A 25,999-nucleotide genomic window follows, 5' to 3' on the forward strand; every position below is an offset into this window, starting at 1 on the left:
ATAAAGGGAACACTCAAATGACACATCCTAGATCTGAATGAAATATTCTCATTGAATACTTTGTTCTGTACAAAGTTGAATGTGCACAACAGCATGTGATTTTTTTTTTAATTTGTTTTGTCTAGTACATAATGAGTAGAAATAGCAATAGAAAAGCATAATAATATAATGGGATAATAGAGAAGAGAATGAACATTAAAATAATGGAATACATACCGTAACCATGATGCAAGTAAAACATAAAGTGACATTTGGACAGGGGACTGGAGGCACTCTGCTGTACTTATGCACTTATTGTCAATCAGTGTTATCTATCTATCTATCTATCTATCTATCTATCTATCTATCTATCTATCTATCTATCAGATTTGTATGCCGCCCCTCTCCATAGACTCGGGCAGCTAGCAACAATAATAAAACAGCATATGACAGATCTAATTTTTAAAATAATTAAAAAACCAGACATACACACAAATATACCATGCATATATTGTATAGGCCTAGGGGGAAAGGAATATCTCAATTCCCCCATGCCTGACGACAGAGGTGGGTTTTAAGGAGCTTATGAAAGGCAACGAGGGTGGGGGCAATTCTGATCTCTGGGGGGAGCTGTTCCAGAGGGTTTGGCCCTTTTTGGTACTTTTTTACTTTTGATACCTAATGAATTATCTAATCATCCTTATTATTTACTTTTGGCCCTTTTTGGTACTTTTTTACTTTTGGTACCTAATGAATTATCTAATCATCCTTATTTACTTTTGGCCCTTTTTGGTACTTTTTTACTTTTGATACCTAATGAATCACCTAATCACCCTTATCAAATATTTACTTTTGGCACTTTTTGGTACTTTTTGACTTTTGGTACCTAATGAAAAAGCAGATATCGACCAGGTGGATGTCGACCCACCTGAAAATATTAAGATGTAAATATTGGAATGGAATGGAATAGAATAAAATAGAATTCTTTATTGGCCAAGTGTGATTGGACACACAAGGAATTTGTCATTGGTACATATGCCCTCAGTGTGCATAGAAGAAAATATACATTTGTCAAGAATCATGAATCATGACATTCATTTGTCATAGGGGTAAAACAGCAATGAAGAAACAATATTAATAAAAATATTAAGGATACAATACAAAGTTACAGTCATGCAGTCATAAGTGGGAGGAAATGGGTGATAGGAATGATGAGAAAAACTTAGTAGTAATAGTAGTGCAGACTTAGTAAACAGTTTGACAGCGTTGAGGGAATTATTTGTTAGCAGAGTGATGGCGTTCAGAGGGGGGGGAAACTGTTCTTGTGTCTAGTAGTCTTGATGTTTGAGGGTAGGCATTGAAACAGTTTATGTCCAGAATGCAAGGGTATTGCTCAAAATATATTGTTAAAAATAAATAAAAGGAACACTCAAATAATAATCTATATCTGAATGAATGAAATATTCTCGTTGAATATTTCATTTGCACAACTATTCCATTTGCATAGTAGCATGTGAAATTAATTGTCAATCAAGAAATTTGATTTACTTGTAGTTATATTCTGTTGTTTAAGTGTTCTCTTTATTTTTTTTTTGAACAGTGTATTTTCACAGGCCTCTTTTTGACTCGTGCAGTATACAACGCCTCAATGGAAGGCAGGTTGGCAGCAATTGTTGTTGTTTTTTTAAATCAATTAAAAATATGGCAAAATGAAAAAAGCAGATATCCAAAAGCTGTTGCATTTTTTTTTCTTCCGTCCCCAAATAAAGTCAGGCACCCCTGTGACAATAGTTGATGTTATAACCTTACCCCTTTATGACTTGGACGGGGGACTCTGGCCTGGGCCCCCCCGCGCGAGGCTTTCCCCCTCAGTCGCCACCGCTGTCGCGGGCCACCAAACTATGGCTTGGGCTCTTTGAGCCGAAGACCAGCTGCCAATTCATGGAAGCCCCCAAGCCGGCTTCGGAGCAGCCGCGCGCCCGCCGAGGCTCGTGGGAAGCCCCGGGCGGGCGGCAGTGGGCCGTCCTGGCGGCCTGCTTGGCCTGCTGCGCCTTGCTCGGCGGGAAGATAGCCGGCAGCGTGAGGGAATCTGCGGCGCTTGAAGACGTCCCGCGGGAGGAGAAAGGCCCCGAGGCGGTGACGGTGCTGATGTGGTGGGAGCCCTTTGGCCTCCCCGGCCACTCCGGCGGCTGCGGGCAATTCAACGTCAGCGCCTGCCGCGTCTCCACCGACCGAGGCCTACAGTCTGAGGCGCACGCCGTCGTCTTCCATCAGCGGGAACTGCAGGGTTATCGCCTCGGCCGGCAGCTCCGGCATTGGCCTCCGGACCAGCGTTGGATCTGGATGAACATGGAGTCGCCCAGCTATATCAAAGGCCTGCGAGGCCTGGCCGGCCTATTCAACTGGACCTTGTCCTACCGGACGGACTCGGATGTCTTCGTCCCCTATGGGTACCTCAGGCTTCGCCCTGAGCCCCTGGTCCATCTCCCTTTGCCCAAGAAGACCAAGCTGGTGGCCTGGGTGATCAGCAACTGGGATGAAGGCCACGCCAGGGTCCGTTATTACCACCAGCTGAAAAAATACCTCCCCATTGACGTTTATGGTGCTTGTGGACTGTCGCTCAAAGAGGACAAAGTGGTGAAGACCGTCTCGGAATACAAGTTTTATTTGGCTTTCGAAAACTCCCAGCATCAGGACTACATCACGGAGAAATTGTGGAGGAATGCCTTGGAGTCATGGGCTGTCCCCGTCGTCTTGGGTCCCCCAAGGGCCAACTACGAACGGTTCATCCCTTCCGACGCCTTCGTCCACGTCGATGACTTCTCTGACCCCATGGAGTTGGCCATTTACCTGAAATTCCTAGATAAGAACAAGAACCTGTACCGAAGGCATTTCACCTGGAGGAAACAGTATGATGTGAGGAGGTCGTCCTTTTGGACCGAACATTGTTGCGAGCTTTGTAAGGTCATCAGAAAGGTGGGGAGACAGCCCAAGACCATCCAGAATCTGGACAAGTGGTTTAGAAGTTGACTTCCACGGATTGACTTGAGTTTCCACGCAGCATGGTTGGGTTGTCACATTTACACAACCAAGGCACAAGAAAAATAAATCAGGGGTATTTCAGAGGGTTTTTAAAAATAGTTATCAATTAATTTAATTGATAAGTTAACATTGCTTGGTTTAATAATCATGGGGTGGTGTGTGTGTGTATGTGTGTGTTATGTATGGACTATTTTTTCTCTCTTTTGGCCTCTGGTCACAGAAATAATGATGATGATGGTGAGGAGGAGAAATAGAAGGAGGAGAAGAGGAGGAGGAGGAAGAAGAAGAAGAAGAAGACGACGACCCTCTGCTTAGGCAGGAAACCTGCACCACTTCAGACAGATGGTTAGCCAACATCTGCTTAAAAACTTCCAGTGTTAGAGCATACACAACTTCTGGAGGCAAGCTGTTCCACTGATCAACCATTCTGACCCTCAGGAAATTTCTCCTTAGTTCTAATTTACTTCTCTCCTTGTTTAGTTTGCACCCATTGTTTATTGTTCTATCCTGAGGTACCTATAGGGGACGAAGACATCCGAGTCCGTCTGGTAGGACAGGGTCCAGCGAATGCTGGCTGGGGAATTCTGGGATTTGAAATCCAGATATCTTCAAGTGGCCAAGGTTGGGAAACACTGCTCTAGAGAATAGGTTGACTCCCTCTTCTGTGTGGCTACCACTGAGATATTGGAATACTGCTATCATGTCTCCCCTGATTCTTCTTTTCATTAAACTAGCCATGCCCAGTTCCTGCAAGTGTTCTACATATGTTTTAGCCTCCAGTCCCCTAATCATCTTTGTTGCTCTTTGCACTTTTTCTAAAGTCTCAGGTCAATACAATTGTTCAGCAAACTGAAGCACAAATCACTGGGGAAGAGCAATTTCATTGTCTTAAATCTGTGACTGGATTTCAATTAACTTTTGGCCTCTGGATCCAAAAATTATTATTATTATTATATTATTATTTATTAGATTTGTATGCCGCCCCTCTCGGTAGACTCGGGGCGGCTCACAACACAATAAAACAGTTCATAACAAATCTAATGATTTACAATTTAAAATATTTTTAAAAACCCCATTATTAAGCAGACATACATACAAACATACCATACATAAATTGTATAGGCCCGGGTGAGATATTTCAATTCCCCCATGCCTGACGACAAAGGTGGGTTTTGAGGAGTTTACGAAAGGTAAGGAGGGTAGGGGCAGTTCTAATCTCTGGGGGGAGCAGGTTCCAGAGAGTCGGGGCCACCACAGAGAAGGCTCTTTCCCTGGGGCCTGCCAACCGACATTGTTTAGTTGACGGGACCCGGAGAAGGCCCACTCTGTGGGACTTAATTGGTCGCTGGGATTCGTGCAGCAAAAGGCGGTCTCGGAGATATTCTGGTTTTGTCTATCACGTCAACTTTTTAAGCTACAGGATACCCTCAAAAGTCATACAAATTGTGCATATAAGGCAGTGATTTTCAACCTTTTTTGAGCCGCGGCACATTTTTTACATTTATGAAACTCTGGGGCACATTGAGCGGGGGGGGGGGGGGGCTAAAAAAAGTTTGGGCAAAAAAATTATCTCTCTCTCTTCCTCCCCTTTGCTGTTTCTTTCTCCCTCCCTCTTTCTCTCCCTTCCTCCCTCTTTCTTTCTCTCCATCCCTCTTTCTTTATCTTCCTTCCTTCCTATTTTGCTCTTTCTCTCTTCCTCCCTCCCTCCCTCTATATCTTTCTCTCTCCCTCCTTACCTCCCTCTCTTTCTCTCTCTCTCTTGTTTTCTTGCTCTCTCTTGCTCTCTCTCTTGTTCTCTTTCTCTCGCGCTCTTTCTCTCTCTTTCTTTCTTTCTCTCCCTTGCTTTCTTTCTCTCTTGCTTTCTCTCTCTCTTGCTTTCTTTCTCTCTTGCTTTCTCTCTCTCTTGCTTTCTTTCTGAGCTTCGCGGCACACCTGACCATGTCTCGCGGCACACTAGTGTGCCGCGGCACACTGGTTGAAAAACACTGATATAAGGGAAAGTAAAGTGTAAAAACTTTACGAATATACTGTTTACAAAGAATAATTTTATTCATACAAAGGCTACAATAGTTACTACAAGTTAAATTGTGTTCATACAATTTTTTTAAATCAAACAATTATACATATTAAGGTAATTTTTTTCACTTTTAGCTTTTTCTGGACTGTTTAGTCTGTGGACATTCTCGCTTGATGCTACAATAGGCAGCCATCCTATGTACATCCCATCTACTTTGATACTGTGCCTCCATGACCTTCAAACCTTGGTAGAATCGCTCATTCTGCTCATCACTGACTGCACCCAGATTTTCTGGAAAGTTAGCAAGATGGCTATGCAATTTGATGCTCATGTCGCCTAATTAACTATATTATATATATATAAGGGGTAGAGAAAAAACTTGACATGGTAGAAGAAAACTAATTACAGTTTTGAAACTAGCATGCCTAATTAACTATTAAAAAGCTCAAAAATCAAACTCTACAGAAATTGTGTTACAAATTGTTCCCCAGTGATCATGGTAGTCGCACCAAACTGTAGCACAAATAATCATGGGGAGATTCACCAGTGTGTGTGTTCGTGTGTGTGTGTGTATTTATAGACTATATTCCCTCCTCTCTTTTGGCCTCTTTGATCGATAGTTTATCAAACAAGCACAGAAATGTGCAGGCTGCTACATATTTGTATTTAAATGTTTATTTGCAGCCTTAGCAAACAAGCATAATAGAGCAAAATAAGCAAAACCATTAGCAAAAGGCATATAAAATTATAGCAATCATATCAATTGAATACATTATTTGTATTTGCATTATTTGTCAGGATGTAGTTTTGTAGCTTCCTTGCAGCCATTGCAAACAATGCAAATGTTTTGTTACATGTTTGTCTTCGCCAAACAATAGAAAACAATTTTTCTAATTTAGATGGTTTCAATTGGATTAAGCAGGCTATCATGAATGAACACCAAATTCCTCCTAAAGTTTGCAATGTGTAATGAGTAATGGGTCAAATCTTCCACCTATAAGTTATTGCAAGTGCGTAAAAAGTGTGTAGTTGGTAATCCTCTTGTGTTTTCCATCCAAAAAGGCTGTTAGCCTTGTTTGAAAGTGAAATTCTTTAAAGGCTTTTCTCAGGGAATAACAGATAAGAAACTTGAAGACCATAATCTGTGAAGTGGTATTATGAGACCACAAGTTAGAATTTACTGTCTACTCTTTATATCAACTGCGGATAATAAGAATAGACTAATAGAATAGAGCAGAACAGAACAAGAAGGGACCGTTGAGGTCTTCCGGTGTAGCCCACTGCACAAGTAGCAGAACATGTTTATTTATTTAATTTATTTATTTGTTTGTTTTGTCAAGTATATATTGGAGGTATGTAAAGATATGAAGGTTGCTTCTCTCGCTTATTACTTTCTGTTGTGGTTAGCTCTGGCCCAGCTCCTGCCCCAAGGACTGGATGTGGGGGAGACATCCACATGCTGCAGGCCTGTTTTGCCCCCCCCCATGGAATCTGCTGATGAAGGCTCCTCTGACCAAGAAGACATGAGTGACAGGGAGGAGGAGAGTGTGGCAGACAGCTCAGAAGGAGATCAATTATCTAGCTCCTCCTTGGATTCAGAACAAGAGTTAATGATACAGCCACGCATGTGGAGAGCGATGCATAGGCAACAACAACTGAGAGATTATTATCAAAGAAAATGATGCCACCTGTGGTTGGGTGGGGCTGTGGTAATTAGTGAGGCTGCTATAAATAGCAGCCTGTGGGTTTGGCCATTGCGGAGGATTATCTGATCGTTGTGTTTCGTGACTGCTTTACTGACTTTGACCTTTTGTGTGCTGATTTTTTCCCACTTTGAAACTAAACCAGAGCAAAGTGTGTTTCACTTTGTGAAAGAAGGACTTTGAATTGCCTCACAGCTGCAAGCTAAGTATCACAGAACTGATAAGGGACTTGTACAAATTACCAATTTGTTTGGAGACAAGTGCTCTTTGCTATACAAAAAGAGTGCTCTGTTTATTTGCATTTTCGGTATAAAGAACATTGTTTTGAATTTTCAAACGTGTGTGTGTCTGAAATTGTATCTGTGCATTTTTGGGAGGATTCTACCAGAGAGCTCGAAAGAACACTTTCTAACCATTGTTTCTCATCCTTTCCTTTGGTGCTTTGTAGAATAATTTGACCCCCTCTTCTCTGTGGCTGTATCTATAACATTTCTCTTTTGGAGAACTGAATGATTCTTTGGAGCCCTTTACCCAATAACGAGCCAAAACGAAGGTGATCATTCTTTGCCTCTGTCCCTTACTGCAGGGAGAGATAGACTCGCACCAGTCTCTAAAAAGTGCCTATAACTGAGGACTTGCGTTTTATCTTGGAGACTCGGTTACTCTTCCAGCCGGCGAACAGATGTCCTGGTCTTTGATCTCCCACTCGATGGTTCTTGGAATACAAACCGGTGGTGCCGCCGCCCCCGTGTCAGCCGGAAGGTCCTCGGATAAAATCTCCGATGGCGCCTGGACAATTCCTCTCTCACATCACAGGGCAACTAACACCACGGTGGGCATCCAGAGGGCCTCAGGGCCCCTCGATTCCCCGTACGGGCCACCAGAAATGTTGCGGCAAAACTCAGTTGCCATCAAGGGAATGGAGACCACAAGGAAATTGCTTAACTCAGGTTTATTTGATGCATGCATCAGGTTCAGAAGATATAAAAGCAATGTCTGAACAATGTGGATTGTTTTTCAGGGCTCTTTATACATTTCCAAAGGAGTACAAAAAACACACAATATCAGCCAATCAGATACTAGTTGTCAACGTTTCCTTATACAGAAAGTAAAAAAAGGGGTTATACAATGTAGAAGGTGCAGGATGTACAACTTGCAGTTAGTATGTGGGTTCATGCATGAAGCTATGTGCCTTGAGAGCAGGTGTCAGATCTATCTCTGCACTATCAAAGCCATGTCCTTTTCCTGTAGCACAGCTATGTTCTACCAGATGCAAGGCATAGATTATAAACACAAAATGTACTTTTGTACTCTAAATGTCAAGCATAACTATATATGTGGGGCATAGGTCAAGGCTTAAGAAATGCAGAATTTGGGCTAGCACTAAATATGAATGTATATCTCACGCTAGTTTCCTCATGAGGAAAAGAGTAATCTTTGACAGAAGACTGTATGATTCTGGAGCAAAAGATTTCTATTTCTTGTCTTCCCCGTGTAGATTACAAACTTATCCTGTGGCTGACCTGATTTGCATTTAAATCTTATTTCGGCACTACTCATTAGACAGGGCCTAAGTGTTAAATTTAAATTAAATTTAAAGTATCATTTCAATGCTAACTACCAGAGGGAGTAGGATCATTGTTTTAAAGGGAAGGAACCCAGAGGATACAGTATTGGAAAGATTTTAATAAAAAAACCAAAAAAATTAATAACTGTATGAATGAAGAAATAGGAGATTTTAGAAGTAAGCCATTAGCTTAAGGGATGGTGCCATGAGAACCTTAAACTAAGAACATAAGAAGAGCCATGCTGAATCAGGCCAAAGCCCATCAAGTCCAGCATTCTGTGTCACACAGTGGCCCACCAATTGTCCATGGGGATCTTGAGCAGAAAGAGAAGGCAAGACTCTCCCTTTTCCCTTGACCCCCAACAAATGGTACCCAAGGCAATCCTGCCTGCCTCAACCAACATAGAGGCGGCACATGGACATCCGTTTCAATAACCACCGATACACTTGGCATCCATGAATCTGTCTAATCCTGCTTTGAAGCTACCAAGGCTGACAGCGTTCACAACCTCTTCTGGAAGTAAATTCCATAAATCAACGACCCTCTGGGTGAAGAAATATATCCTTTTATTTGTCCTCACTTTCTTACCTATGAGCTTTAGGGAGTGCTCCTTCCTCCTAGTATTGTGTGAGTGAGACAATATTTTTTCTCTATCCACCTTTTCTATCCCATGCATGATTTTATACACTTTGATCAAGTCACCTCTTAAACGCCATCTTTCAAGGCTGAAGAGACCAAGGCGTTGCAACCTGGTATCATAAGGCAGGTGCTCCCTTTCCTTGATCATTCTTGTTGCCCTTTTTTGCACCTTTTCCAGTTCCATTATATCCTTCTTGATGTGCGGTGACCAGAACTGTACACAGTACTCCAAGTGTGGTCTCACCATCGATTTGTACAGAGGCAAAAAAAACCACTAGCTTAGTGATGGTGCCATCCAGAGAACCTCAAAGTTCTCAACCATAGTCTATATCACTGATGGCTAACCTTTCTTTCCTCAGGTGCCGAAAGAGAGTGAGCATGCGCTATCATGCGTGCGCGAGTGCCCACACCCATAATTCAATATCTGGGGAGGGCAAAAACAGCTTCCCCCACCCCCTGGAGGCCCTCTGGAGGCCAGAAACGGCCTCCTTCCCAACTTCTGGTGAGCCCAGTAGGCTCATGTTTTGTTCTCCCCATGCCCCCCATTCTCCCCATGCTCCAAAGGCTTCCCAGGAGTTGGGGGAGGGTAAAAACATTCTCCCCCATCCCTCTGGATGCTCTCTGGAAGACAGAGACGCCCTCCTGGAGCCTCTGTGTGAGCCAAAAATCAGCTGGCTGGCACATACATGCAGGTTAGAGATGAGTTAAGGCAATGGCTCGTGTGCCAGTTCCGCTTGCCACCTGTGGCACCCATGCCATAGGTCCTCCATCACTGGTCTATATTAACTACATTCATTCATTCATTCATTCATTCATTCAAGGATTTGTATGCCGCCCCTCTCCGAAGAGTCGGGGCGGCTCACAGCAAGTAATACAAATCATAAATAATCCAATCAGTTAAAATATTTAAAGCTTTAAAAAAAAACACCCCCATATACTAACAGACACACACACAAGCATACCATGTATAAATTAAACATGCCTGGGGGGAGATGATTCAATTCCCCCATGCCTGACGGCAAAGGTGGGTTTTGAGGAGCTTACGGAAGGCAGGAAGAGTAGGGGCAGTTCTAATCTCCGGGGGGAGTTGGTTCCAGAGAGCCGGTGCCGCCACAGAGAAGGCTCTTCCCCTGGGGCCCGCCAACCGACATTGTTTAGTTGACCGGACCCAGAGAAGGCCCACTCTGTGGGACCTAATCGGTCGCTGGGATTCGTGCGGCAGGAGGCGGTCTCGGAGATATTCTGGCCCAATGCCATGAAGGGCTTTAAAGGTCATAACCAACACTTTGAATTGTGACAGGAAATTGATCGGCAGCCAATGCGGACTGCGGAGTGATGGTGAAACATGGGCATACCTAGGTAAGCCCATGACTGCTGTCGCAGCTGCGTTCTGCACGATCTGAAGTTTCCGAACACTTTTCAAAGGTAGCCCCATGTAGAGAGCATTACAGTAGTCGAACCTCGAGGTGATAAGGGCATGAGTGACTGTGAGCAATGAGTCCCGGTCCATTTGCCATACAAATATAGTATTGTATGTTTAACATAATATAAGTATAGAGATAGAAAAGATAAAAAAGACATTAGGACAGGAACAGTAGGCACAACGGTGCACTTATGCATGCCCCTTACAGACCTCTTAGAAAAGGGGAGAGGTCTATTGTAGATAATGTAAGGATGAAGATTTTGGGATTGGGGGAAGAAACAACAGAGTCCGGTAGTGAATTCCAGGCGTTGACCACTCTATTGCTGAAATCGTATTTTCTGCAGTCTAGTTTGGAGCGATTTACGTTTAGTTTGTATCTCTTGCATGCTCTTGTGTTGTTGTTGTTAAAGGTGAAGTAGTCGCTAAAAGGGAGTACTGTACATTGTGATGTATGATTTTGAAACATCATCAAAAAAGCACAACAAAGAATGTTCTTTCTGAGCCAGCTCAGGAAGCTCAAACTGCCCAAGGAGCTGCTGATACAGTTCTACAGAGGAATCATTGAGTCTGTCATCTGCACCTCTATAACTGTCTGGTTTGGTGCTGCAACCCAACAAGACCAACACAGACTTCAGAGGATAATCAGAACTGCAGAAAAAACAATTGCTGCCAACCTGCTTTCCATTGAGGACCTGTATATTGCACAAGTCAAAAAGAGGGCGGGGAAAATATTTACTGACCCCTCGCATCCTGGACACAAACTGTTTCAACTCCTGCTCTCAAAATGTCACTACAGAGCACTGCACATCAAGACAACTAGACACAAGAACAGTTTTCTCCCGAACGCCATCACTTTACTAAACCAATAATTCCCTCAACACTGTCAAGACTTTTTTTACTAAATCTGCACTTCTATTACTACTAGTTTTTCTCATCATTCCTATCATCCTTTTCCTCCCACTTAGGACTGTATGACTGTAACTTGTTGCTTGTATCCTAAGATCTTTATTAATATTGATTGTTTCTTCATTGCTTATTTGACCCCTATGACAATCATTAAGTGTTGTACCACATGATTCTTGACAAATGTATCTTTTTCTTTTATGTACACTGAGAGCATGTGCACCAAGACAAATTCCTTGTGTGTCCAATCACATTTGGCCAATAAAAATTCTATTCTATTCTATTCCCTTTGGTGCTTTGTAGAATAATTTGACCCCCTCTTCTCTGTGGCTGTATCTATAACATTTGTCTTTTGGTGAACTGAATGATTCTTTGGTTCTGATTATAATCTTTGTTTACACTGGCTATAAAGTGAGTTCATAAATTTATGAGGCCCAAAGTCTGAATGTCAATATAACTGAAAATCAATGATTTCCCCCCCACTAATCACAAAGCAATGCTGTAAATTTTTATAAAGGTTATAAATGCTGGACTGATATCACAGCAACAGGGAGTACATTGTGATGTATGATTTTATGAACAACAGTTCATAACAGTTAAATCAGTTCGGAGGCGGCATAGCTGTAAATTTTCTAAACATAGTACAGTGATACCTTGTCTTACAAACTTAATTGGTTCTGGGATGAGGTTCTTAAGGTGAAAAGTTTGTAAGATGAAACAGTGTTTCCCATAGGAATCAATGGAAAAGCGATTAATGCGTGCAAGCTCAAAATTCACCCCTTTTGCCAGCTGAAGTGCCCGTTTTTCTGCTGCTGGGATTCTCCTGAAGCTCCCCTCCATGGGAAACCCCACCTCCGGACTTCTGTGTTTTTGCAATGCTGCAGGGGAATCCCAGCATTGCAAAAATGAGCGCTTCGAAACCCCACCTCCGGACCTCTGTGCTTTTGCGATGCTGCGAATTCACTGAGACTCCCCTCGCTGGGAAACCCTACCTCCGGACTTCCATTGCCAGCGAAGCGCCCGTTTTTGTGCTGCTGGGATTCCCCTGCAGCATCACAAAAACATGGAAGTCTGGAGGTGGGGTTTCCCATAGAGGGGAGCCTCAGGGGAATCCCAGCAGCGCAAAAATGGGTGCTTCGCTGGCAATGGAAGTCCGGAGGCGGGGCATCCCAGCGGCAGCGGTGGGTTTGTAAGGTGAAAATAGTTTGTAAGAAGAGGCAAAAAAATCTTAAACACCGGGTTTGTATCTTGAAAAGTTTGTATGATGAGGCGTTTGTAAGACGAGGTATCACTGTAATTGAAGTCTGGAGGAGTAAGGTAGTTTGTTGCGTGAGGAGAAGTGGAGGACTCTTCTTGTGAAGTATTTCTGGACTCCTCCAATTGTATTAATGTCTGTTATGCAGTGTGAATTTCATACAGGTGGGCTGTATTCAAGAATTGGTCTGACAAATGTTTTGTTATGCTCTGGTTAGTAGCTCGGTGTTTCTAGAGAAGAAGCTGCGTAGAATTAAGTTTGTGACTCTTATTGCTTTTTTTTGCAATGCTGGCACTTAGGTCATTGGAAATGAGTACATGAAGGACTTCTGGCAGAGAATAGATTTCTCCTTATGCAAATTGAGAAAACCGGTTTGGAAAATGATTGGCTTGGCTTAACTGAAGGGCTTAAAGCCAATGTTAACTTAACTGATGAGCATAATCCCTAAAACAACGAATCAAACAATGATATAGGGAGTGATGTGAAAAAGAGGAGATCAGATACAAAATGAAGATGTAGAAAGCAGAGTCAGCCATAAGGAACTCAGGTGCCTAATGCTCAAAGTATGAAGAAAAAAGAAGGGAAACTTTCTAACCTAGGAGAGCAAATAGAATATTGACATTATTGAAAGTTGCTGATATACTGCCCACAGTTGGAATGTACAGCTGCAATGATTATTATTATTATTTATTATTTATTCTTTGTCCAATATACAATACATATGAAGGAGAATAGACATTAAGTAATATATATAATGATAGAAAGTAAGAAAAAAGAGAGGTTGGAGGAGAGAAAATGTATGATATATGAGATAAGGAAAGAAGATTGGACAGGGGATGATAGGCACATCAGTGCACTTATGTACGCCCCTTACTGGCCTCTTAGGAACTTGGAGAGGTCAATCGTGGAGAGTCTTAGGGAGAAGTGTTTGGGGCTGGGGGCTGACACCACTGAGTCTGGCAATGAGTTCCACGCTTCAACAACTCGATTGTTAAAGTCATATTTTTCACAGTCAAGTTTGGAGCGGTTGATGTTAAGTTTGAATCTGTTGCGTGCTCTTGTGTTGTTGCTGTTGAAGCTGAAGTAGTCATTGACTGGAAGGACGTTGCAGCATATGATCTTGTGGGCAATACTTAAATCGTGTTTTAGGCGTCGCAGTTCTAAGCTTTCAAGATCCAGGATAGTTAGTCTATTTTCGTAATGATATAAATTGTTCGAAAGAAAAAGGCTCAGCAAATGAGGAACTTGAGTTACATTATAATAAGAAATCATGATACCTTTATAGAAATGTAGAAAACTATAGAGATGAAAGTCATCTTTAATGCATACGGGTTAATATAAAAGGGGGGGGGAAGACATTTCCATAAGTATACTCAGGAGTGAAATTCAAATTTTTTCCCTACCAGTTCTGTGGGCATGGCTTGGTGGGCATGACAGGGCAAAAGATACTGCAAAATTCCCATTCCCTCCTCACTCCTGGGGAAAGGATATTGGAAAATCTCCATTCCCAGATCACTCCAGCGAAAGGATACTGCAAAATCTCCATTCCCTCTCCATTCTTGGGAGAAGGATACTACAAAATCCCCATTCCTTCCCCATTTGCAAAAGTCTATATAAATTGCATCAATGGATTTTCCTTGGTCGAGGAGGGTAGTCCAAATGTTTTTGCAGTGAAGTAGCTGTAGGTTGCAGGATAATTTCTTTCTGAATCCAAATTGTTTGTTTGAGAGTAGGTTATTAGATTCTAAGTAGAGGGTGATTGATCGATTTATAATTGATTCCATGATTTTACAAGGGACGCAACAGAGAGATATTGGTCTGTAGTTGTCCACTAGTGAAGGGTCTCCTTTTTTGAAGATGGGGATGATTATTGCTTTTGACCACAGCTTGGGGAGCGTGCTGGTCCTGAAGGATTTTTGGAAGATAATGCTTAGGGGTTCAGCAAGAGCAGAAGAAAGTTTCCTTAGGAATTATGCACAGAGACCGTCTGGTCCAGTAGATAGGGAAGGTTTGAGGTCTCGGATTGCTTTTTCTACACTGTCTACAGTGAAGAAGATTTGGGTTAGGTTTTTTAGTGGGTTTGAGGTGCGATTTGCGAAGATGGGAGGAGAGCCATTGCTGTTAACAAAAACAGAGCCAAAAAAAGAGTTGAAGAGGTTGGCTTTGGATTGGTCATCATGGTATTCTTTGTTATTGGGTCCTACGAGTGGTGGAATAGGTCTGGAGTCATTGAGTTTGTTGTTGACAAAGTTATAGAAAGCACGGTTAGACTTGGTGCGAAGGAGGCTTTCCTCTTGTTTGCTGTGATAGTTGAGGCATTCTGCTCTTATTCTTTGGCATATGCTTTTGTAGCGGACTTTAAAGTTGGTTCCTGGGCTTTTTTTGTTTCTACGCCAGAGGGATTTTTTTTTTGGTTTGTAGTTTCTTTATCGAGACAGGTATGTTATTTTTTCGTTTACCTCTGGAAGAAGTGAGTGGCACATGTAGTTCGATAAGCCTTTTGATTTGGAGTAAAAACATATTGTAGTGATCATCAGTGGTGATGCAGTTAGAGAACAAGGATTGCCAGTTAAGGACTGAGAGATTGGCATCTATGAGATCATAGTTGGCTTTCCTGAAATTGTACTTAGGCGGCACATTCTTCTGGTGAGTGTTTAGATGATGTAGGTTGAGGTTGAAGTTGATCGTACTGTGGTCACTGTTGGAGAAGGGTTCTTTTGTGTGCAGTCCATAGATAGCACTTTTGCTGTTGCAGAATATGAGGTCGAGACAGTTGTTGAGTCTGGTGTTGTTTGATACTAATTGTTCTAGTCCTAGGCTGGTGACGGTGTTATAGATGGCGGTATGTATAGGTTCAGTGGAGCATTCGTTTAGTGACCAGTTGATGTGTGGTAGGTTGAGGTCACCAAGGAAGATAATGGGATGGGGGCAGGAGGTTGCCCAAGTTAGGAGGGAGGTTAGTTTAGTTGCATGGGTAATGTCGTAGTTTGGAGCTCTGTAGCACAGTAGGAAACGGAGTGTAGTATTGAGGGAAAGGTCACAAACTAGGCTTTCAGGGAGGATAAGATCTTGTGCAACTTGAATGTTTTTTAGATTGAGTGAGCTTTTGTAGAATATGGCTACACCACCCCCTCTGCGGGATTCGCGGTCAGACCGGAAGACCAGGTAGTTACTTTGTGTGTTGATGGAGTCAGGATAGGAAGAATTCAGCCATGTTTCACAAACAAAGATTAAGTCAAATATGTTTGTGTCAAGTAGGATGAGGAATTCAGACTTGTTGATTATGCTTCTTGCATTGATTACCGTATTTTTCGCTCCATAAGACGCAGTTTTTTTCCTCCCAAAGTAGGAAGAAAAATCAGCCCCGTCTTATGGAGCGAAGATGCAGGCAGGGGGGGGGGGGAGGCTGCAAACTCGGAAGCGCCATCCCGCCGGCTGGCTGGCTAGCTGCTGCCTGGCCCCCTCCCTCCCAGAGGAGGGTCTCCCTCCGCACCACCAGCGGCGCTCCCCCCGCCAGCCAGCCAGCCAGCCAAGCCCCGCACCCGCCAGAACCGGCTCCTCGCTCTCCCCCCGCCGCCCGCCGCATTTGCAGGAGGTGGGGAGGGTCGGGCGGCCCGCCAAGGCCAGGAGGGATGCCGCTGCCCCCCCCTCCCTCTCTCCGCCCGCCGCTGCGCCTCCTTGACGCCGAGAGGAAATGCCGGCAAAGGTTTTTCTCAGCGGAGGTCTTCAACGTCGGGGGCGCACGGGCGGTTGCGCGCGCTCCCTATCTCCCTGCTAGCCCACTCGGAATATTCAAAATAAGAAAAGCCTTTGCCGGCGAAGGTTTTTCTTATTTTGAATATTCCGAGTGGGCTAGCAGGGAGATAGGGAGCGTGCGCAACCGCCCGAGCACCCCCGACATTGAATATCACCTTCGCCGGCCCCGCCTCTCCTGCAACCCCCTTGCTGAGAGCCCGGGACAGAAAGAGACAGAAAGAAAACAAGAGAGAGAAAGTGAGAAGAAGAGAGAGAAAGAGGGGGAGAGAGAGAGAAAGAGAGAGGGGGAGAGAGAGAAAGAGAGGGGGAGGGAGAAAGAGAGTGGGAGAGGGGGGAGAGATAGCAAGAGAGGGAGAGAGGGAAAGAGAGAGGGAAAGAGGGAGAGAGGGGGGAGAGAAAGAGAGAGGGAGGGAGAGAGAGGAAATAAAGGAAGAGGAGAGAGAGAAAGGAAGAGAAAGAAAGAAAGAGGGATAGAAAGAGAGAGTGAGAGATGCTCAGTGAGCCTTTCTTTGAAGTTGCCTTTCTTTCTTTCTTTCTCTTGCTCTTTCATTCTTTTTTCTTTCTCTTGCTTTCTTTCTTTCTCTTGCTTTCTCTCCTTCCTTCCCTCATTCCATTTCTTTCATTCCCCCTCTCTATTTTTATTTCTCTTTCATTTTCTTTCTTTCTCTTTCTTTCTTTCTTTCTTGCTCTTTTTCCTTCTCTCTTTTACCTTCCCTTCCTCTATTTCTTCTTTTCTTTCTCCTTCCTACCTTCTTCCCTCCCTCCCTCCCTTCAGTCCTTCCTCTCTTACTCTCCCCTTTCATAAGTTTCCTTGCTTCCTTTCTCTGTTCCTGTCCCTTCCCCCTTTCTTTCTTTCCTTCCTTCCTTCCTTTCCTCCCTCCATTTCTTGCTTCACTCCCTTCTTTCACTCCTTCCTCTCTTCCTCTCCCCTTTTTGGCTCAAAATATTTTTTTTCTATTTTCCTCCTCTAAAATCTAGGTGCGTCTTATCAGCAGGTGCGTCTTATAGAGCGAAAAATACGGTAGTTTACATTTGAGATTGAGTTTGTGATCAAGGGTGAGATTGGATTGAGTTGAGTTGAAATTGGATTGAAATGAGGTAGTAAGAGGCGTGCTATCCTATTCATTGCTTGAAGTGCTGGGGGGGTCCGTTTGTAGATGAGGGATGGTGGGTGGAGAAGTGTGGGATGGTTGAGAAGGGACAGTGGGTTTGGAGATGAAGGGAGGGTTTTGAGCTTTGGTCCTGATGCAATCAGAGCGGTAGTCAATGTAGAAGTTGGATTCACCTTGGTCACATCGTCTCCGGAGTTCGGCCCATAGTTCTCGAGATCGGATGCGTTGGAGTAGTGTTAGGTCTGGTCTGGATCTGAGTTTGTTGTATTTTGCGTTATTTCTGGTGATGGAGTTCATGGTCTTGATGAACTGTTGTTTGGTAGTTTCATTTTTGCAGACTATTCTGCACAACCGGGGTGCCATTGATCCATCACTGTACTTTAGTACAGAGCCGCTTCTAGAAACCGCTAAGATATCGTCAGGGGCGATTGATTGAGGATGATGGTTGTGGATGATACTACGAATATTTGATAGATCGGTTTCCCCATTTTCCTCTAGGCCAAAGAGTATGGCGTTATGGCGTTTTTGTCCCCGTTCCATGGCATCTTGCATCAGGGTGGCGATGTCAGTAGTAGGGTTTAGAGATAGAGGCTGTGGTGGCCTAGGTGGAGTATAAAGTGGTGGTGGTGGTGGGGTGGTGTAGGGTACTTGTTTTGGTGTTTTAGCATGTATCAGATCTTGGATGTTTTTTTCTATGGAGGCAAGCCATGGTTCCATGCTTTCTGTGTATGATTGTTGAGTTTTAGAGACTGCTGATTGGATTACATTGGACAAATTGCCAAGGGAGTCTGGTTTGGGAGTTCAGGATTGTCAGAAATAGTAGAATGAAGGAGTATCTTGAAGAAAAGTGGCGACATGTTTATTTAGGTTAAGGCAGGTATGTTGAGCTGATTTTTTGCAAGAGTTACATTTTATAAATCCTTCTTGTATATTAATAGTGTTGTTGCATATAAAGCAAATGTTAACAGAATCATTTACTTGATTTACTTGGGTTTTTTTCTTGGACGGCATAGCGGCTGGGGTGAGGCTTAAAAAAAATTCTGTCTGTTGATTGATGATTGTTGACTTGGTTGAATGAGAGCAATTTGGAAGTGACTGATAGGCTTGGCTTAACTGAAGGGCTTAAAGCCATAGTTAACTTAACTGATGAGCATAATCCCTAAAACAACAAATTAAACAATGATATAGGGAGTGGTGTGAAGGAAGAGGAGATCAGATACAAAGTGAAGATGTAGAAAGCAGAGTCAGCCATAAGGAACTCAGGTGCCTAATGCTCAAAGAATGAAGAAAAAAGAAGGGCAATTTTCTAACCTAGGAGAGCAAATAGAATATTGACATTATTGAAAGTTGCTGATATACTGCCCAAAGTTGAAATGTACAGCTGCAACGATATGAATTGTTCTAAAGAAAAAGGCTCAACAAATGAGAAAGTGGAGTTGCATTATAATAAGAAATCATGATACCTTTATAGAAATGTAGAAAACTATAGAGATGAAAGTCATCTTAAATGCATACGGGTTAATATAAAAGGAGGGGGGGAAAGACATTTCCATAAGTATACTCAGGAGTGAAATGCAAAATTTTCCCCTACCGGTTCGGTGGGCATGGCTTGGTGGGAAAGACGGGAAAAGATACTGCAAAATTCCCATTCCCTCCTCACTCCTGGGGAAAGGATATTGGAAAATCTCCATTCCCAGATCACTCCAGTGAAAGGCTACTGCAAAATCTCCATTCCCTCTCCACTCCAGGGGAAGCATACTGCAAAATCTCCATTCCCTCTCCACTCTTGGGAGAAGGATACTACAAAATCCCCATTCCCTCCCCATTTCTGGGAGAAGGATACTGTAAAATCTCCATTAACACCTCACTCCAGGGAAAGGATACTGCAAAATCTCCATTCTCAGCTCACTCCTGGGGGAAGGATATTGCTAAAATCTCCATTCCCACCCCACTCCAGGGGAAGGATACTGCAAAATCTTTATTCTCAGGTCACTCCTGGGGGAAGGATATTGCAAAATCTTCTTTCCCTCCCCAGTCCTCGGAGAAGGATACTGCAAAAATCTCCATTCCCACCCCACTCCTGGGGGAAGGATATTGCACAATCTCCATTTCCACCCCACTCTGGGGCCAGCCAGAAGTGGTATTTGCGGGTTCTCCAAACTACTCAAAATTTCTGCTACTGGTTCTCCAGAACCTGTCAGAACCTGTTGGATCTTACCTCGTGTATACTTCAGGCCACTGAACCAAGCAGACAAAATAGACGAACTTTTTGCTAATTAGTTGAATAAGTTATACAAGAAACACCACAGTAGTAATGGGGGACTAATTATTATGATATCAACTGGGAGACAAACTTTGCACCAAGTAGAGATCAAAAAGGTTCTCAATGAGCCTAGATGACAATTTTGTCACTGAAAAGATACAGGAGACTAGATAATCAGTTGTACTGGACTTAATTCTTATTAACACAGATAAAATGATAGAAGAGGATGAAGTTGCAGAACTTTGGGGGACATACTCATTGAAATTCAACACAATACAGGCAGAAGTAACCAAACAAAGTCAAACTACTGTCTTAGGTCTTATGAGACCTGACTTCAATAAACTAAGTTTAGGAAGGATTCCATGGATGGAAATCCTAAAGGGAAAAACAACTCAAGGTGTGATAGTTCACTTGCGTCCTGTGGAAACAGTTATGGACTCAGAGGATCCAGAGACTGTGGACGTACTGTATTCCTGGCACCTGAGAGTGACAGTGAAAGTGATGAGGGGTCAGAGTCAGAAAAAGCAGGGCCTTCTGCAATTCCTGGCATGATTGAGTCCGCACTTCCTGTCAGGAATGCAAGAGTTCAGAGGACATCCAGAAGGCAGGAATGGTTGGCTAAGAGAAGATTCACTCATGAGTAGTACTGCTGGGTAATGGCTCATGTCCTCATGGTATTTAAGAGTGAGCAGAGCTCTGCCTATTTGCAGAAAACAACGTGTTTCACTCTAGCAGCTAGTTCATGTTATTTCAATTTGCGTTTTTAGCTTTTTGAAGATCTCCAGAATTGAAGCTCATTCTCTAAAAACGACTCTGCTTCTGAATATTATTTTCAGCTGGGTAATTATTCTCCTACTTATCTACTACTGGGACTGTAGCTAGCTGATAAGACACTTTAAACATTTCGGTGAAGCCAGTTGAAAGACTTTAGTTTTAATTCAACAAACTTGAACTGCAAATAATTCTTGTAAATAGTAAATCCCTTATTATTTAATCCCGGTAGTCTGCATTTGATTTCTGGAGGGTATGGGGCTAGAACACAACAGAAAACTCTGAAAAATGAGATTGAAAAAGCCCAATCTAACACAATCCAACAGAGAAAGAAAAACAGAGACCCCAGATGAAACCAGCATAGTTGCATAAAGAACTCTCTCATAAACTGAGAAAGAGAAAAAAAAAAAAAGACAAGCAGAGAAAATGGAAGAAGAGACATACAACTAAAACAGAATACCAGAAAATAGCCGGAATTTGCAAAGATGAAGTTAGAGCTAAAGCTCAGAATGAACTATAACTTGCAACAAATGTCAAAACTAATTTTTTAAACAAATATTTTAACAAGTAACAAAGTCCTCGGAGAGGGGCGGCATATAAATCCAATAAATAAATAAATACAATAAACAAACAAGGAAAAAGGTCAAGGAAATGATCCCATTGGAAAAGACAGCAAGAAAGTGACCGGTATCAGGGAGAAAAGCAGAACTGTTTAAATCATTGTTTGCATAATTGTCTTCACCTACACTATTTCAGATAAGTGACTGTCTTATGAATGAATGAATGAATGAATGAATGAATGATAAAGCTACATGGGTAAATGATAAGGGGGAAATATTCTATTAATTTAGAAGATATACAATTTGGGCTCATTCAAATGCAATACAGTACATTCTTTTTAAAATAAAAAGAAGTTGCAAGATTTTACAAAAGTATGAGGTTTCACAGTTAATTAAAAAAAGAATCTGCACCTTTTACCTGTTCAAACTACAAAAAAAATTATCTAATTTATTAGAATTACCTTTAGCACATGAGTTCTTTAAGAAAATCCTTAAAATATTTAATGGGTTTTGTGAGAAAAAAGCATGCTGACTTGAAAGAAGCTGTTAAAATAAAATTAAATTTAAAATAGTATCTCTTATTCAAGAAATGGGTTAGAATAGAAACCCTCCAAGATCCCTTTCAGCTCTGTTATTCTATGTTCTAAACATTAAACCATTAGGTGATAGAAAGAGCAGAAGTATACCTTATTGGACATTTTTCCAATGAGCCATGGAGCTCTCTACCAGGTGCCAGCAGGAGGGAGTCACAAAACACCTCGCTTTGCACATAACATACCTATTATCAACAGCATTTGAAATAGCTAACAGAAAGATAAAAGAGGCGAGGCAATCACCAAGCGCCCTTATCAATTGTTATATATACTTTGCTACAAAATGAAAAAGCAAATATCCAAAAGCTAATAACATTTTTCATCCATGCCCAAATCTTGGACAAAAGCTAATGTTCTAATCTTACCCTCTATGATTCGAGTGTTCTTCAAAGTGATTAAGCCGGTTATATTGAACCTATGGCATGCATGTCCTAGGTAGCACACAGAGCCATATTGTCTACAGTCGACCGCTCCCTATTTCTAAGAGGTCTGTAAGGGGCGTGCATAAGAGCACCACTGTGCCTACCGTCCCTGCCCGACTGCCCTATTATCCTCTTTTATTGTTACTTTTTAGTTATGTTTATACTATCCTATATGTTGTGGTTAGCTCTGGCCCTGCTCCTGCCACAAGGACTGTGGATGTGGGGGAGACATCCACATGCTGCAGGCCTGTTTTGCCCCCCCCCCCGGTGGAATCTGCTGATGAAGGCTCCTCTGACCAAGAAGACATGAGTGACATGAGGGAGGAGGAGAGTGTGGCAGACAGCTCAGAAGGAGATCAATTATCTAGCTCCTCCTTGGATTCGGAACAAGAGTTAATGATATAACCACGCGTGAGGAGAGCGATGCATAGGCAACAACAACTGAGGGATTATTATCAAAGAAAGTGAGGCCACCTGTGGTTGGGTGGGGCTGTGGTAATTAGTGAGGCTGCTATAAATAGCAGCCTGTGGGTTTGGCCATTGTGGAGGATTATCTGATCGTTGTGTTTCATGACTGCTTTGCTGACTTTGATCTTTGTGTGCTGATTTTCCCCCGCTTTGAAACTAATTCAGAGCAAAGTGTGTTTCACTTTGTGAAAGAAGAAGGACTGTGAATTGCCTCACAGCTGCAAGCTAAGTATCACAGAACTGATAAGGGACTTGTACAAATTACCAATTTGTTTGGAGACAAGTGCTCTTTGCTATACAAAAAGAGTGCTCTGTTTATTTGCATTTTCGGTATAAAGAACATTGTTTTGAATTTTCAAACGTGTGTGTGTCTGAAATTGTATCTGTGCATTTTTGGGAGGATTCTACCAGAGAGTTCAACAGAACACCTATATATCAGTGGTTCTCAGCCTGGGGGGTCAGGACCACCTAAGACCATGGGAAAAGACAAATTTCCCATGGTGTTAGGAACTAAAGCTTCTATTCTGGCACCTCGGAACCTATCTTTACAATCTGACCAAACAGGTGTTTACAGTGGGTGTGTCCCTCTGACCTTCCTGCCAATCAGTTTAAAGCTCTGTTTGGGAGAATTGGCGCTAGACTTATGGTTGGGGTTCCCCACAACATGAGGAATGGTCTTAAGGGGTCACGCATTAGAAAGGTTGAGAACCACTGCTATATATATACAGTGGTACCTCAAGATACGAACACCTCATCTTACGAACAACTCGTGATACGAACCCGGGGTTCAGAAAAATTTTGCCTCTTCTTACGAACTTTTTTCGAGTTACGAACCGGCGTTCGGAGACTGCTGGGAAGCCGCACGGCTGTTTTAAAAGGTAACAGCCGGGTGGCGGGGCTTCCCAGAAGCCTCCCAAACACCGGTTCGTAACTCGAACAAAGTTCGTAAGAAAAGGCAAAATTTTGCTGAACCCCGGGTTCGGTTCGGGAGGTTGCTGGGAAGCCCCCCAGGCCGGCTGCGACCTTTTAAAACACCTGCGCCGCTTCGCAGCTGTCTCCTGAAGCCGAACGCGGAAGTTCGGCTTTAGCGTTCGGCTTCAGGAGACAGCTGCGAAGCGGCGCGGGTGTTTTAAAAGGTCGCAGGGCCGGCTGCGACCTTTTAAAACACCCACGCCGCTTCTCAGCTGTCTCCCAAAGCCGAACGTGGAAGTTCGGCTTTAGCGTTCGGCTTCAGGAGACAGCTGCGAAGCGGCGCGGGTGTTTTAAAAGGTCGCAGGGCCGGCTGCAACCTTTTAAAACACCCGCGCCGCTTCACAGCTGTCTCCCGAAGCCGAACGCGGAAGTTCGGCTTTAGCGTTCGGCTTCAGGAGACAGCTGGGAAGCCGCGCCGGTGTTTTAAAAGGTCACAGCCGGCCTGGGGGGATTGCCAGCACCCTCCCGAACCCCGAACTTTTGTCAAACTTCCGGGTTCGGGGTTCGGGGGGGTGCTGGGAAGCCCCCCAGGCTGGCTGCGACCTTTTAAAACACCCGCGCCGCTTTGCAGCTGTCTCCCGAAGCCGAACGCGGAAGTTCGGCTTTAGCGTTCGGCTTCAGGAGACAGCTGGGAAGTGGCGCGGCTCTTTTAAAAGGTCGCAGCCGGCCTGGGGGGCTTGCCAGCACCCCCCGAACCCCGAACCTTTGCCGAACTTCCGGGTTTGGGGTTCGGAGGGGGGTGCTGGCAAGCCCCCCAGGCCGGCTGCGACCTTTTAAAAGAGCCGCGCCGCTTCCCATCTGTCTCCTGAAGCCGAACGCTAAAGCCGAACTTCCGCGTTCGGCTTCAGGAGACAGCTGCGAAGCGGCGCGGGTGTTTTAAAAGGTCGCAGCCGGCCTGGGGGGCTTGCCAGCACCCCCCCGAACTCAGAACCCGGGTTCGGGAGGGTGCTGGCAAGCCCCCCAGGCCGGTTGCGACCTTTTAAAAGAGCCGCGCCGCTTCCCATCTGTCTCCTGAAGCCGAACGCGGAAGTTAGGCTTTAGCGTTCGGCTTCAGGAGACAGATGGGAAGCGGCGCGGCTTGGGGGGGTGCTGGGAAGCCCCCCAGGCCGGCTGTCACCTTTTAAAACAGCCGCGCGGCTTCCCAGCAGTCGCCGAAAGCCGTTTTTTTGCGGGGGGTTTTTTGGTTGCACGGATTAATTGACTTTACATTGTTTCCTATGGGAAACAATGTTTCGTCTTACGAACCTTTCGTCTTACGAACCTCCTCCTTGCACCAATTAAGTTCGTATCATGAGGTATTACTGTATATTGCTCTCACAAAACTAGACAACACCGGATTAACAGTAGAGACCTTCAAATTTCTAGGTTCTATCATGTCTCAAGACCTAAAATAGTACCTAACATCAAAAACATTATCAAAAAAGCATAACAAAGAATGTTCTTTCTGTGCCAGCTCAGGAAGCTCAAACTGCCCAAGGAGCTGCTGATATAGTTCTACAGAGGAATCACTGAGTCTGTCATCTGCACCTCTATATGTCTGGTTTAGTTCTGCAATTTGACAAGACCAACATAGACTTCAGAGGATAATCAGAATTGCAGAAAAAGCAATTGCTGTCAACCTGCCTTCCATTGAGGACCTGTATACTGCACGAGTCAAAAAGAGGGCAGTGAAAATATTTACTGACCCCTTGCATCCTGGACATAAACTGTTTCAACTCCTACCCTCAAAACGTCGCTACAGAATACTGCACACCAAGACAACTAGATACAAGAACAGTTTCCCCCCCGAATGCCATCACTCTGCTAAACAAATAATTCCCTCAACACTGTCAAACTATTCACTGTCTGCACTACTATTACTAGTTTTTTCTCATCATTCCTATCACCCATTTCTTCCCACTTATGACTGTATCACTAACTTGCTGCTTGGATCGTTAAGATTTTTATTAATATTGATGGTTTCCTCATTGCTTATTTAACCCCTATGACAGTGATGGCGAACCTATGGCACGGGTGCCACAGGTGGCACGTAGAGCTATATCTGCTGAAACGCGAGCCATTGCCCTAGCTCAGCTCCAAAGTGCATGTGTGTGCCAGCCAGCTTATTTTTGGTTCACACAGAGGCTCTGGGAGGACATTTTTGGCTTCCAGAGAGCCTGGGGAGGGCGAAACATGAGCCTACTGGACCCACCATTAGTTGGGAAACAGGCCATTTCCAGCCTCCAGAGGGCCTCCGGGGGACAGGGGAAGCTGTTTTTGCCCTCCCCAGGCAGTGAATTATACTATACCTATTTACTCTACTGATTATTTTAACAACTATTTCGATATACATCAGAAATAAATTTAAAATGTCTACCTCAAATACCAACACAATAACGAAAGTTTGGAGAAAGGCTGCACCTCAACCCTCAAAACCGTCCAACCAACGTGGCTCTGACAATCCGCCTAATCCGCCAAATCCACCAAATGAAAAAAACCCTGCTGACCAGGCTATAGCTACAACACTAACTGCCATCCAAGAAATAATGCTTAGGATGCAAGAATCTATAGATA

The 25,999-nt window shown here is 43.6% G+C and overlaps 1 protein-coding gene across 1 annotated transcript; it reads left to right on the top strand.

The window, feature by feature from the left end:
• The first annotated feature begins 1,750 nt into the window (after window positions 1-1,750).
• On the top strand, window positions 1,751-3,102 carry LOC139166287 (alpha-(1,3)-fucosyltransferase 4-like). The gene has a single exon (XM_070749641.1). The coding sequence runs from the start codon at window positions 1,795-1,797 to the stop codon at window positions 3,007-3,009; it is 1,215 nt and encodes a 404-aa protein (XP_070605742.1). The 5' UTR covers window positions 1,751-1,794; the 3' UTR covers window positions 3,010-3,102.
• The last annotated feature ends 22,897 nt before the right edge of the window (window positions 3,103-25,999 follow it).

Source organism: Erythrolamprus reginae, chromosome 4 (assembly GCF_031021105.1).
Source record: "Erythrolamprus reginae isolate rEryReg1 chromosome 4, rEryReg1.hap1, whole genome shotgun sequence".
Classification (NCBI taxonomy): domain Eukaryota; kingdom Metazoa; phylum Chordata; class Lepidosauria; order Squamata; family Dipsadidae; genus Erythrolamprus; species Erythrolamprus reginae.

Coding starts and splice junctions, on each gene's coding strand:
- LOC139166287 (XM_070749641.1), top strand. CDS start 1,795: ATGACTTGGACGGGGGACTCTGGCCTGGGCCCCCCCGCGCGAGGCTTT.